Source organism: Scyliorhinus torazame, chromosome 12 (assembly GCF_047496885.1).
Source record: "Scyliorhinus torazame isolate Kashiwa2021f chromosome 12, sScyTor2.1, whole genome shotgun sequence".
In the NCBI taxonomy this organism is placed as follows: Eukaryota; Metazoa; Chordata; class Chondrichthyes; order Carcharhiniformes; family Scyliorhinidae; genus Scyliorhinus; species Scyliorhinus torazame.
This window is the reverse complement of record NC_092718.1, coordinates 28,729,571-28,744,275: the sequence shown is the minus strand read 5'-3', so window position 1 is coordinate 28,744,275 and position 14,705 is coordinate 28,729,571. Positions and strand designations below refer to the sequence as shown.

The 14,705-nt window shown below is 49.9% G+C and overlaps 1 protein-coding gene across 1 annotated transcript in view; it reads left to right on the top strand.

The window, feature by feature from the left end:
* Positions 1-14,705, top strand: part of igdcc3 (immunoglobulin superfamily, DCC subclass, member 3) — a 183,913-nt gene that overhangs the window by 112,818 nt on the left and 56,390 nt on the right. Inside the window, exons 4-5 of the mRNA XM_072470586.1 lie at positions 1,750-1,880; positions 11,480-11,617. Of these exons, the coding sequence (XP_072326687.1) occupies positions 1,750-1,880; positions 11,480-11,617 (269 nt within the window). The remainder of the gene's footprint in view (positions 1-1,749; positions 1,881-11,479; positions 11,618-14,705) is intronic.

The following is a 14,705-nucleotide window of genomic DNA, read 5'->3' as shown; positions in this document are numbered from 1 at the left end:
TCATGCAGCTTCTATCGGCACTGCTGTCCTCACAGTGGAGCCCACGGCGCTCACGTCCTCTGCCACCTGTGCCCAGGCCCAGTTGACGCGGCAAGTGGCAACCACCTTCCCACCCCGGGGAACAGAGTGTCCCACCTCTCCTCCGTTTTGTTTATGAATTTAGAGTGCCCAATTCATTTTTTCCAATTAAGGGACAATTTATCATGGCTAATCCACCTAGCCTGCACATCTTTGGGTTGTGGGGTGAAACCCACGCAAACCCGGGGAGAATGTGCAAACTCCACACGGACAGTGACCCGGGACCGTGATCGAACCTGGGACCTCGGCGCCGTGAGGCAGCAGTGCTAACCGCTGCGCCACCGTGCTGCCCTACCGCCTCTCCTCCATGACATCCAGGAGTATCTCTCTCCAGCTCTGCATCCGCGAACCTCAGACCTCTCTTCGGGGTGGCATCTTCTTGGCTGGAATGCTAGTGTGTGGGGAGTGACGTGCTTGTCAGACCCAGCTTGTCAGGGTCTCCAGTGCCAACCTGGCGAACCTGACGCCGGGGTCTGTTGGAATTGTACTAATTCCACATGGTGCGAGTGCCGGCCCATTAACACGTCCTGAATTGCTCCGGGACCGGCGCTGCCATCGGGACCATGGGACACCCGCCATTCAGTCCCGGCGTTGGCACATAGTCTCTCAAATGGAGCACCCACCCCAGAAGTCTTCACAACTGGCAGAGTGCAACAGCGCCATTTGTTGGATGAAAATATTACTACATCACCGCTTATTTTCTAGTTCAAAGTGTCAAATATTTAATAAGTGTGAAAATCAAATGCTGCAATCCTCAAACGGCTTGTAGCTAGTCCGGTAGCGTCCGTGCGTCAAGTTGTCTGCATTGTGAATGGAACAAGCTGCTTCAACAATAGGCCGGGAGAAGGTGGCCATACTTTGTGTTATGGGCAATATCTGGAATTAACATTAATGTGACCTGTTCAAGAACTGAAAAGAGACTAAGGGAAGGATCCCTGGTTTACATGGAAATGAAAATCACTGACTGTGCTTTCTATTTGTTAATGGGATGTGAGCGCCAGTGGTAAGGCTAACATCTGGTGTCCTAATTGCCCTCGAGAAGGTGGTGGTGAGCCGTCTTCTTAAACCGCTGCAGTACATGTGGTGCAGGCACACCCACAGTGCTGTTAGTGAGGGAGTTCCAGGGTTTGACCCAGTGGCAGTGAAGGAATGGTGATGTATTTCCAAGTCAGAATGGTGAATCATAGAATCATAGAATTTAGTGCAGAAGGAGGCCATTCAGCCCATCGAGTTTGCACCGGCTCTTGGAAAGAGCACCCTACTTAAGCCCACACCTCCACCCTATCCACGCAACCCTGCAATCCCATCCAACCTAAGGGCAATTTATCATGGCTAATCCACCTAACCTGCACATCTTTGGGACTGTGGGACGAAACCGGAGCACCCGGAGGAAACCCACGCAGACACGGGGAGAACGTGCAGACTCCGCACAGAAGCGGGAATCGAACCTGTGACCCTGACGTTGTGAAACCATAGTACTAACCACTGTGCTACCATGCTGCCCTAGGCTTGGCTTGGAGGGGAACCAGCAGCTGGTGGTATTCCCATTTGTCTGCTGCCCTTGTCGTACTAGGTGGTAGCGGTTGTGGGTTTGGGCTGACCTTATGTTGAAAAGAAAGGTCATTCAGTCACCACCGGACCAGTTACTCAGCTGCTTTATTTGTCTTTCAGGTTCACCTTTCTGCCCACGGGGGTCCTTCAGATCACACGGGTGGGAGAAGACGACAGTGGAATATACCAGTGCGTGGCAGCTAACACTGCCGACACAAGACATAGTGAAGAGGCCAGTCTTACTGTGTCAGGTTAGTACGGTTTCTCCTCATGATATTTGCTCGATGGGAAAGTAATAAAATGAGCTGCCAGCTTCTGAGGCTCTTCCTCGGGCCCTGGGCCTAGATAAGGATGCTCCTCCGAGAAAGAAAGCCAGCCTAAAGATGCACACAGATCCTTGAGTGTCGGGCCTGTCTGTCAAACGGGTTGTTGTAGCAGAGCCCATCGCCTGAGACTCTCGATTAAAGCCCAGAGACTAACATGCCCGAGAATTTTGAGTTCTTCAACACAGCCAGAGTCTGATGCCATTTGATACTGTGCGATTTGCATATCTTGTGCAGGGCACGGTTGCGTAGCTGCATATATTCAGGACCCTTTGGACACGGGTTATTCTTGGGGGGGGGGGAGGGCTTCTTTGTGAGCCACCTTTACAGGAGGGTTCATATTGACTCTGTCAGAATGCATCTCATCAAATCTGCATTTTCCTAATTCCCAGAGGTATTTGATTTGAGAGCAGTGTTTAATTGTTTCTAATATTAGAATTTCAAAGATGAGCGCACAGCATTACCAAATCATTAATATTCATCATCTGGATTCACTGCCTGGCCCAGCACAAACAGAACCGTTCCCCTGGCCGAGGGAATTGTCTTCTCGTGTTCAATGTCACGTAAAAGCTTGCTGAGAACCAACTTTGCGATTTCTGCTCGGGAAGGGCATTAAAATGGAAACCGGCACCGCTGTGTGACTGAATGGGACTAGAGGAGAACAACATTCTCCTAGGCTCCGATTACAGGCCCAAGGGGAGGCTGTTTATCCGACTCCAACTCTCTCCTCTCTCCAGTAGATGATGTGGGAGGCCACAGGTGACCCGTCAGTACCTTTCTCACGCCTCACAGCAGCTTTCATATCGACCTCTGACCGTTGGACCCTGTAGCCGGTGGCCGGTTGAATGTAAAAAGGCTGTGTATTTATAGAATGGTGCTGATGAACATCTAATGTTCTTCCTGGGTCTTAGTGCTCATCCCTGGTAAATGCGATGCACTGATGTGCTCTTGTGGGTTACAATCAGTCCTTGGTCTTTGTTTTGTTTTAACAAGTGTTGCAACTAAGGTGGTCAACTTCGGGGGAACAACTGGATAGTCTTAATCTATAACCTCATGCATAAGACCGGCATTTATATAGCACCTTCCATGACCAACAGATATCTCAAGCTCTTTACGGCCAATGATGAACGTGTGAAGTGTAGCTAGCCACTGTTGTAATTCAGGAAGCACGGCAGCTCATTTGGCCACAGCAAAATAATGACCAGGCAATTTGTTTTTTGTAGAGTAATTGAGGGATAAATATTGGCCAAGACACTGGAGATAACTTCCCGGTGCTTGGAGCGCCGGGAAACGCCCGGCTAAATGTGCTCGTGATGGGACTCTGTTTCTATTCGGGTATGTTTTCAGCTACTTCAGCCTTTAGCTCTGGAATGCTCTCCCTGAACATCTCTACCCCTCTACCTCTCTGCCCTCCTTCAGTATCCCTGACCGAATATCATTCAACATGCATCAAGCTCCTATTTCATAGAATTTACAGTGCAGAAGGAGGCCATTCAGCCCATCGAGTCTGCACCGGCTCTTAGAAAGAGCACCCTACCCAAGATCCACACCTCCACCCTATCCCCATAACCCAGTAACCCCACCCAACACTAAGGGCAATTTTGGACACTGAGAGCAATTTAGAATGGCCAATCCACCTAACCTGTACATCTTTGGACTGTGGGAGGAAACCGGAGTACCCGGAGGAAACCCACGCAGACACGGGGAGAACATGCAGACTCCACACAGTCAGTGAACCAAGCCGGGAATCGAACCTGGGACCTTGGAGCTGTGAAGCAATTGTGCTATCCACAATGCTGCCGTGCTGTCCTGGGAAGCAACATGGGGCCTTTTACTTGGTTAAAGACACTAAATGCAACTAGCTGTTGCTGAAATAACCTCATTCAGCATGGACCAGGAATTGACCGTGGGAACGTCGTCAGCTGAATTTTATGGCTGCCTGCTGGTGTAATTACAGGTGGTTGGGGGGGGCATGGGCATGTAAAATAGTCTGGGTAGTAAGCCTACCACCATCCCATCTACCAACGAGCGAGCTGTCCCTACAATTTTTAAAAAATATTCTTTATTGTCACAAGTAGGCTTACATTAACACTGCAATGAAGTTCCCGTGAAAAGCCCCCAATATGATGGACATCATATAAGACATCAGCCAACCATCAGGCCTATTAATGGTTTGTTTCTACCCCTGCTGCAAAAATGTGTGTGTCTGGGGAAGGTGGAATGAAGGAAGCCAGCTCAAGCTAAAAGGCAGGAAGGAATAGCAGAGGTAACTCCTTTGGGTGGTGCCTGTGCCCATTCACCCCATGATAGTACCCACCCCAACCCCTATGCCTTCCCCTCTCTATCTTCCAGAACCTGACCACCCCCCAAAAACCTTCCCCTTCACCCCCCATTCCTTCCCAACCAAAAGCCCCACGCGCACCTTTTAAGCCTGACATCCATGTTGCATCTCCTCGGGACTGCTTGCAGTCCCAGCTGTGGTCACTACTGAGTTCTGGCGCTGCTGAGCAGGAGGCCAACCTGATTGGTCGGCACCTGTCAAGGGCAGGGCTCTCCTATCCCTGACGGGCTGAAGTCCCTCTCAGCCTGTCAAAGCCTCTCCCAGTTCATCATCACTGCAGGGTCGCCATTTTTTAAAGTTGGTTGGCTCATGACTGACACTGTAACCGAGAGGGGGAGGTGAGTAACAAACAGCCCCCACCCCCACAGAAAATTGAGCCCATGGTTTTGCGCACTCTGTCATTTGGCGGCGCATTTGTCAACTGAGGGATCGGGGGTGCTCCATTCGGCAGTGAAATACAACAGGACCATCATCATTAATGAATTGCCTCATCAAACAATTCATACGTGAACGGGCAACACTTCCTTTGTGTATTTTAGTACATGTCTGCTCAGACTGTGGGACTCTAATTTGACATCAGGATCTACTCTTGATCTAGGTGTTGGGCGAATCACAGCGTTGACATTTAACTAGTCGCTATCAGTCTGAAAGAGATTCAGATGAGAATTGATGGAGGCAGTAATGATATTTATTACCCCAGCTTACTTGTCAACCCCAGCAGCCCAGTAGACTGAGGTAAACATGCTGATGTTTGCTTATCGTGCTCCCGATGAGCCAACATTTCAAGCAGCATAAATAATTCAAATGATTGCATGCACTTGACATCAATGTGACTTTAATTTACCAAGTGAAGATTCTACGGTTTCATTATTTTGAGATGCTCTCTGCAAATTTTATCAACCATTTCCAATCATTACCTTTTTAGTATTCGGTTTGATTGATTTGTGGTGAAGTGCAGCATCTCAAATTTTATTTATCACCACCTCGCAACATCCAGAACTACAAGGCAGACACGGTGCCCCTTATATGCTGATTCGCATGTGTTGTAGGCAGGTTCAAACTAGCTTTACAGGATGCCCGTGAGTGGGACAATGCATTGCTACACCAACAAGTATATCTGCCTCCCTCAGTTCATCGGGAGGCGACAGTGCAAATCTAATCGTGAGCAACCTGAATGAAGTACAGAATGGGGAAGAAGGGGCTGAACGCTCCCATGGGGTTTGGGACCCCAACATTGGGTGAAAATGGGGTTCCTGAGCCCACACTTGTCAGCAGTGAGGCCGGAGCAGAGATATTCCGAGAGTCGGCCTTCTCATTGGCCATCCAATTAAGGATGGTTGGCGCTGGTCGCCCAATGGGAAGGGCCCATAGCTCTGAAGCCCTGGCAGCCTCACTAGAGAGAGGTGAGTGCTGCTGAGGCTGATACTAAAACACAAGCGCACTTCAAAATGGAGGCACGCTTGGAGCTTAAAAGATAAATAATTATTCGAGAGGCCCCTTGGGTCAGAAGGGAAACCCGTCAACTTGGATGGTTGGATTCATGGGGGCATCCTTCGATGCCCACGTCCTCCTTTTTGGGGATTGCGCCTCTTTCTCCTCTGGCTCCCAACCCCTACCCTACTCAGCCTAATGCAGGAGGCCAAACAGAGATGCATTTATAGTTAGTTTATCACCTTAATTTCTCACATCCCACCCCTACCACCTACTCTCACCCCACAGAATGCAAATCTCGCTTGCCTGGTATCTTCGAGGCAGCCTGTCTCACCCCTCTGAGCCCAGTCCATCACGCCAAACCGCCTCCCAACCTTTGACTCTGTCTAAACAACCCGCTGCCTTGGGAAAGCACTCAGCATAACCAAAGACCCCTCCCGCCCGGCTTACTCACTCTTCCAACTTCGTCCATCGAGCACGAGATACAAAGGTCTGAGAACACGCACGAACAGACTCAAAATCAGCTTCTTCCCCGCTGTTACCAGACTCCTAAATGACCCTCTCATGGACTGAACTGATCTCTTCGCCACTGAGTAGCGCTACACTCCGTATGCGTCACCCAATGTCTGTGACTATGTAGTTACATTGTATATTTATCGTATGTCCTATGTTTTGTCATGTCTGGAACGATCTGCCTGGACTGTACGGAGAAGAATACTTTTCACTTACCTCAGTACACGTGACAATAAATAAATCAAATCAGGTCCAAATCCTTGTTTCAGCCGCTGTACCTCTCCCTCACCTTGGGGCACCCTGTGCCTGCTGCTGGCCGGGGCGGGGGGGGGAGACGGGGTGGCTCTGCTGCCGCCGCCATCCTCGGCTTCCCCATACCGTGGCCTTGCGCGTCTGCTGCTGGCGCAGGTCACACCTTCTCCACACCGCGTCCTCGCCATGGCCGGCCAGCTGCCACCCCTCTCCCTTGCAGTCTCTCGCCCATGCATCCGCTGCCAACCATTACTCACCATCCCCCCCCCCACCCCATGGTTCTCATCCAATCAGTGTCTGATTTTGCTTTGCATTTGCTGCTGACAGGCTCACTAGTTTGAGTGAGGGGGGGGGTTAGTGCGGGAGGAACCATAGAATTCCAACAGTGCAGAAAGAGGTCATTAGGCCCATCGAGTCTGCACCGACCCTATGAAAGGGCACCCTACCTAGACTCACTCCCCCCCCCCCCCCCCCCTGCCGCCCTATCCCCGCAACCCCACCAAACCTGTGCACCTTTGGACACTAAGGGGCGATTTTAGCCTGGCCAATCCACCTAACCTGCACACCTTTGGACTGTGGTAGGAAATCGGAGCCACCCGGAGGAAACCCAAGTAGATACAGGGAGATGGAGGCGCTTCGCAGCTGGCAAAATGCCGACAAACATGTGAAATTGCCCCTAAATGGGGCCTCGGCTATTTCCTCAGACTGGCTGACCCCACTGGGCAGGCAGTTGATTTGCATGCCGGCTTGCATCCCCCCCCCCCCCCCCCCCCCCCAGGAAACTAGCCTGGCAGCGGGAGCGTGTCGGGGGAACTGTCCCGAGTGGCGACCCTGTGTTTTCGCGGCAAACCCACCCCGCCTTCTAGCCTGCCAACCCCCAAAAATCAGCTTGAGGTGTTCAGAAGAGAGGGTGTGAGGGGCGGGGTTGGGGGAGGGTGAATCACCCTGGGGATACCCCATACTTGGCTCAGCAGCTTGGCACTGAAAGTTTGGATGAGAATCTGAGAGAAGATTGCTGAACTGATGACAGTTCGAGCTGGTGATTCAGGCGGCAAATATCCGACAGGACCTCGATGCGCGGGAGGACCAGCGAACCACGTCCACATGTTTTGGGCATGTCCTAAGCTTAGAGGGTACTGGGAGGGATTTGCGGGGGTCATGTCCCGGGTGCTGAGAACAAGGGTGGTAATGAGTCCAGAGGTGGCAACGTTCGGGGTTTCGGAGGACCCGGGAGTCCAGGGGGAGAAAGTAGCAGATGTTCTGGCCTTTGTTCCCTGATAGCCCGGCGGCGGATACTGCTGGCATGGAGGGACTCAAAACCCCCAAAGACCGGACTCTGGCTTTCGGACATGTCAAGTTTTCTGGGTATGGAAAAAGTCAAGTTCGCCTTGAGGGGAACTTTATTGGGGTTCGCCCGAAGGTGGCAACCATTCATCGACTTCTTCGCGGGAGAGTGAGCGTCAGCAGGGGTGGGGGGAGATTAGGGTAGAGTAGGAGGGATAAACAGGCGGGGAGGAGCGGGTATGTGCATTATGGTTTGGTTGAAATGTTGATTTTCTGTTGATGTTTGCATATTTCTGTAATCTGTAACTGTTTACAATGCCAAAAAAACCTCAATAAAATTGTTTGTAAAAAAAAAAAATCCGACAGAACATCTGGAAATGAAAAGGGAGGGTGAAAAGAAAATCCGAGCAAATCCAAATCACGGCTGAGGTGTTCCTCTGCATTTCACCGTGAGGAATTTGAAAGCGGCTGAAAAACTAACGGCTTAATTTGAGCTCTCGTGCCTACGCTGGACATGTCACAATGTCAACGTCACTGAGCCCACATAATGCTGAATCTGACTTCAAAAATCTGAATGGGGAACCATTTTGACTTGCCATTCGGCCCATCGAGAAACTTACAAGATACTGCGAGGCCTGGATAGAGTGGACGTGGAGAGGATGTTTCCACTTGTAGGGAAAACTAGAACCAGAGGACACCATCTCAGACTAAAAGGACGATCATTTAAAACAGCGATGAGGAGGAATGTCTTCAGCCAGAGGGTGGTGAATCTGTGGAACTCTTTGCCGCAGAAGGCTGTGGAGGCCAATTCACTGAGAGTCTTTAAGACAGAGGTAGATAGGTTCATGATTAATAAGGGGATCCGGGGTTATGGGGGGGAAGGCAGGAGAATGGGGATGAGAAAATATCAGTCTTGATTGAATGGCGGAGCAGACTCGACGGGCCGAGTGGCCTTATGGACTTTGGCCGATGGTGTAACAACATGGCGTTGCTCACATTGATTCAGCAACTTGTCATCGAGCTCTCCTGACTTTTATTTCCAGACGAGATATACAATCGGTGACAGAATCAATAACATCCATTTTCTACCATCGCCGATGTCAGCCACGGCCCAGTTGGTGGCTCACTGGCCTCTGAGGCAGAAGGTTGAGGGTTTAATTCCCACTCCAATAACACGAGGGCAAAAATCTAGACTGTCTGGGCCTAATTTATTGGGGCTGGCAGGAGCGGTGGGGGGGAGGGGGGGGGGGGCAGTGTCCCCCATCAAAACTGGCGACGCCCCTCCTGTCCTGACCTGGCAGCCCTGAGGGAAATAAGTCCCTAATTTGCAGCGGGAACCCTGCTGACAGGAGGTGAATACACTTTAAAAGGACTTCAGTGGCTGTAAAGCGTCCTGAGGTCTCGAAAGGTGTGATAAAAATGCAAGTCTTTCCTAATTTTAAGCAGCTAAATTACTGTGCCAGCCTGTAGGCCCATACATAGCCAGTCAGAATCACGTGTACATTTGTTAGGCATTGCCCGTTTCAAGAAAATGATCTCCAAACATTCTCCCCCTTTCCATTCCTTGTGCTGTTGTGTCCTCGACCTTTAGAGTTTTTACAGTGAGCACGGTCCATCTGTCAGAGGGACAACTGGTGCCACCTGCACTTGTTATTCGTATGATGCACTTTGGGTGATTTGATCTATTAGCAAGCCCACTGCTGCGACCCCCCCCCCCCCTCAACACAGAACTGGGTCCCCGCACACAGAACTGGGTGACGAGCACGATGGTTTGTTCTGTTACCAATAGTAACTCGGAAATGACAAATGGGAATCCGATTCACTCCCTCATTCAACTGGGTAAAACTCAGTTTCATTTGTGAAGATTCAAGCGCATCTTTCAGTCACCTGAGGATTTTAAAAGATTTTTCTATGCCCCTGTTGCATTTCGTTGTCTCCTATCTACTTTTCTATCGAGTGGCATGGACACAGGAATTGACAGGACATCTTCATGTTCAAGTACTGAGGATGAAAACAGGACCATAAGACCTAGGAGCAGAATTAGGCCACTCGGCCCGTCGAGTCTGCTCCGCCATTCAATCAAGGCTGATATTTTTCTCATCCCCATTCTCCTGCCTTCTCCTCATAACCCCTGATCCCCTTATTAATCAAGAACCTATCTATCTCTGTCTTAAAGACACTCAGTGATTTGGCCTACACAGCCTTCTGCGGCAAAGAGTTCCACAGATTCACCACCCCCTGGCTGAAACAATTCCTCCTCATCTCTGTTTTAAAGGATCATCCCTTTAGTCTGAGATGGTGACCTCTGCTTCTAGTTTTTCCTACAAGTGTAAACATCCGCTCCACGTCCACTCTATCCAGGCCTCGCAGTATCCTGTAAGTTTCAATAAGATCCCCCCATATCCTTCTAAACTCCGAGTGCAGACCCAGAGTCCTCAGCCGTTCTCCATTCCCAGCAGCGCCCACTGGGACATCGGACAGGTGACTATCTTCATCCGTTGCTGATTTCATCCCTACTTACCTTCTAGGTTGAAATAAACGGTATATAAAAGTTATTAGGGCGGCACAGTGGTTAGCTCTGTTGTCTCACAGCACCAGGGACCCGGGTTCGATTCTGGCTTTGGGTGACTGTGTGGAGTTTGCACTTTCTCCCCGTGTCTGCATGGGTTTACTCCGGGTGTTCCGGTTTCCTCGCACAGTCCAAAGATGTGCGAATTAGGTGGGGTTATGGGGATGAGGGGAGTAGCACTGTAGGAATTTGATGCAAAAATTCTATGGTCTCCCTCACCAATTCAGGATCCCTTTGTCAGAAATTCCTCTCTGGTCCCGCCAAGGATAACAGGGGAAGACCCACAGAGTCAAGGTTCCTCTGCAGGTTTTATTGTCTTGTTCTGGAATATTGAACTCTCCCCCCATCTCACCCTCACCTTTATCCAGGGGTCTAACGTTGAACTCTGGTGAAGGCCCAGGTGCGTTACCACCAGTAGCCGCCCGTCGCTCCCGGTGGGCGCTGCTGGGAATGGAGAGCTGCTGGCCTCTGATTGGCCGGTAGCTCTTTCTACTGAGCACGCTCAGATGTGGCCCAGTCGGTGTCACTCTCGCCTCTGAAGCACAAGGTTCTCGGTTCAAGTCCCACTGCAGGACCTGAGCACAAAAATCAAGGCTGACACTCTAGTGCAGTACTGAGGGAGTGCTGCACTGTTGGAGGTGCTGTCTTTCAGATGAGTGGATGTAAAAGATCTCGTTGCACTATTTTGAAGTAGGAAAGGGGCGTGATTCTCCGATCGCGGGACAGAGTGTGAACGACGACGTGAAACGGGCACGGGAAGTAGCAATTCTGTCCCCCACAGGGGGCCAGCACGGCCCACGACCGGCGTCGCGCCAAACGCACCGGCGCAAATGACGCAGATTCTCCGCACCTCGGAGAATCGCGCGCCGGCGTCGGGGCGGCGTGGCGCGGTCGCAGCGATTCTCCGGCCTGGCGCGGGGCTGGGAGAATCGCGCCCCTGGTCTTTATCATCATGTCTGTGGGAACTTGCTGTGCACAACTTGGCTCCCGTGTTTCCTACATTACAACAGTACCTATACTTTGACAGTGTTTCATTGGCTGTAAAAGCACTTGGAGATGTCAGATGATCGTGAGAAGTGCTACACAGATGTAAATCCTTTGTTATTTGTTATCCATTGGCTTTGTATTGTTCCTCAGGATCTCGCTCAAACATTTACAAGGAGCCAAAAATCCTGGTAGGGCCCGAGAACCTCACGCTTACGGTGCACCAAACAGCTGTCCTGGAATGTGTCGCGACTGGAAACCCTCGGCCCATCGTGTCCTGGAGCCGTCTCGGTGAGCATTTCCTCACAGTAAATCCTGCTGTGTAGGGGCATACAGCTGAGCCAGGCAGGGATCATATTCAAAGGCAGGCTTTCCAACATTTGATGGAATGGGAGGAAAGAGGGACTCAGAAACCATCTGAGTGAAAGAACGAAGGGATTCACGATGGTTGCATGAAACTTTCCTCTTTCCAAACTTTTTGAATGATCGCCTGAATAGATAACCATGAACCCAGTATAACAGAATTGATGGGAAATGGGTTTTGTTAAAATGCTAACATTGTGTAATATTAAGAAGATTAAAGAAATAATGTGCTTGCTGTTCCGTATGGGCACAAGTGCAATGTTATCAAGTAAAGGGGTCAAATATCTTTCATTTTGTGATAATATAGTGTGACAATTACTTGGGTAAAGGGAGAATGCCCCCTCTTTCACGATAGCACAGTGGTTAGCACTGTTGCGTCACAGCGCCAGGGTCCCAGGTTCGATTCCCGGCTTGGGTCACTGTCTGTGCGGAGTCTGCACATTCTCCCCGTGCCTGCGTGGGTTTCCTCCGGGTGCACCGGTTTCCTCCCACAAGTCCCGAAAGACGTGCTTATTAGGTAGTTTGGACATTCTGAATTCTCCATCAGTGTATCCAAAGGGGGGCCGGAATGTGGTGACTGGGGGATTTTCACAGTAACTTAATTGCAGTGTTAATGTAAGCCTACTTGTGACAAGAAAGATTATTATTATTATCATTCTGTTCCAGTACAGTGTGTGGACAATGAGTCTTTCATGTTAATTACTTTGGGAAAAATGTGATACTTAAATATTCATATAATCCTGTGCATAAGGAGGCTATTCGGCCCATCGAGTCTGCACTAACCCTCCCGAAAGAGCACCCTACCTAGGTCCCCCCTCCCGCCCTAGACCTGTAACCCCACCTAACCTGCACGTCTTTGGACACTGAGGGGCAATATAGCATGGCCAATCCACCTAACCTGCACATCTTTGGACTGTGGGAGGAATCTGGAGCCCACAGAGGAAACCCACCCAGACATGGGGAGAAAGTGCAAACTCCACACAGACAGTCACCCAAGGCTGGAATCGGACCTGCATCCCTCGCGGGCAGCAGTGTTAACCACTGTGGCACCTTGCTGCCTAAAATAATGGATGACACTGTATTGATAACAAAGTCAGTCCAATCACAGCATTAGGGTTAATGATTGTCATGGATAATATGTGTATTTGAACGTTGTGATCGAAGCCAAGATATAAGTTCCTCTGGAGGCCTGGATTATGAATGGGCCATATCTGCCCTTCAAGGTTGTGTTTTGTACACTTATAAATTAGACAAAGGCTGTTGGGGTGGAAGTTTAATTCCTTCCACTTGCAACAAGAAGTGACGTAACTGGGTCTGATTGGAGATCATGTGGTTTCCCAGGAGGAGAGAGTATGGACTGTGAGCCATGGCCACACAAAACTAAAGCAATGGGCATAAAAAAACTCAAATAGTGACTTTTATGGACAAGCATCACCAGTATAAACAGCATGTGGAGGACAGAGTTTGCTGAGATAGGAGAACAGTGGAGTGCCCACATCGGTGTGCAGCAGAGTTGTACAGCTCCACGTGGATGGACTCTGCGCAGTGCAGCTGCCCTGAAATATCCACATTGCTGTACCATTAGCTCAGTTGTCTGGGCGGCTGGTTTCTGATGCAGAGCGATGCCAACAGAGCGGATTCAATTCCCTTTTCGGCTGCGTTTACCATGCAGGCCCTGCCGTATCAACCTTGCCCCTCGCCTGAGGTGTGGGTGACCCTCAGGTTCAATCACCACAAGTCAGCTCTCTCCCTTAAAGGGGCGACTTTCACTTTCACACTGACCTCCAGGCATCTGGCGAAAGTCTAATTTCTTCAGTGCACTTGCACCATCAATGTCTCCACGTTGATACATCTGAAGCAATGTGCCGTCCTTGGTGTGCCTCTAGAAGTGTAACTACGTCGCTGTCAATTTCTTGGTGTTTGTCCAGTTTTGTCAATATATGATTTTCAGCATGAAATGGATACTGATTGCCATCACTGGAATCGAAACCCCAGGGCATAAATGATGATTTAGATTCGAACCACACAATGTGGCCTTTGAGGTTTTATTTAGACAGAATCGGCATACTTCAGGGGCAAGAAGGATTTTAAAAGAGAAATAGCAACTCCTCATCAACTTTGAGCGCTGATGAATTTATAATAACCAAATGCATCTTATCGAAATGTCACAGACTCCAATTAGCATTCTGTTCTTACCTTTGAGCCCTGGGGGGGGGCGGGGTGTGGCGCGATGGTTAGCACTGGGTTCGATTCCGGCCCTGGGTCGCTGTCCGAGTGGAGTTTGTACATTCTCCCCGTGTCTGCGTGAGTCCGAAAGATGTGCAGGGTAGGTGGATTGACCATGCTAAATTGCTCCTTAATTGGGAAAAAAATATTAATTGGGTACTTTAAATTTATTTTTAAAAACCTCGAGTCCTGGGATTTGGCTCAAACCTCACTTACCTCCACCTGCGATATCAAAGTGCTACAAGCAGAAAGAATCTAGCATTTGATTTCCAGCAGGTTTTGTTCTTTATTCTTGAACGGGATATGGGCGTCGCTGGAAAGGTCATCATTACTTGTCCTAGGTAGGCTGCTCGTTCGGAGGGCTGGTGCAGACTCAGTGGGCCGAATGGCCGCCTTCTGCACTGTAGGGATTCTATGATTCATCCCTAACTACGCTTGAACATTTCAGTGGGCATACAACATAGAACTGTGCAGCACAGAACAGGACCTTCGGCCCTCGATGTTGTGCCGAGCTTTGTCCGAAACTAAGATCAAGCTATCCCACTCCCTGTCATTCTGGTGTGCTCCATGTGCCTATCCAATAACCGCTTGAAAGTTCCTAAAGTATCCGACTCCACTATCACAGCAGGCAGTCCATTCCACACCCTAACCACCCTCTGAGTAAAGAACCAACCTTGGACATCCCTCCTATATCTCCCACCCTGAACCTTATAGTCATGCCCCCTTGTAACAGCTACACCCACCCGAGGAAACAGTCTCTGAATGTCCACTCTATCTATCCCCTCATCAT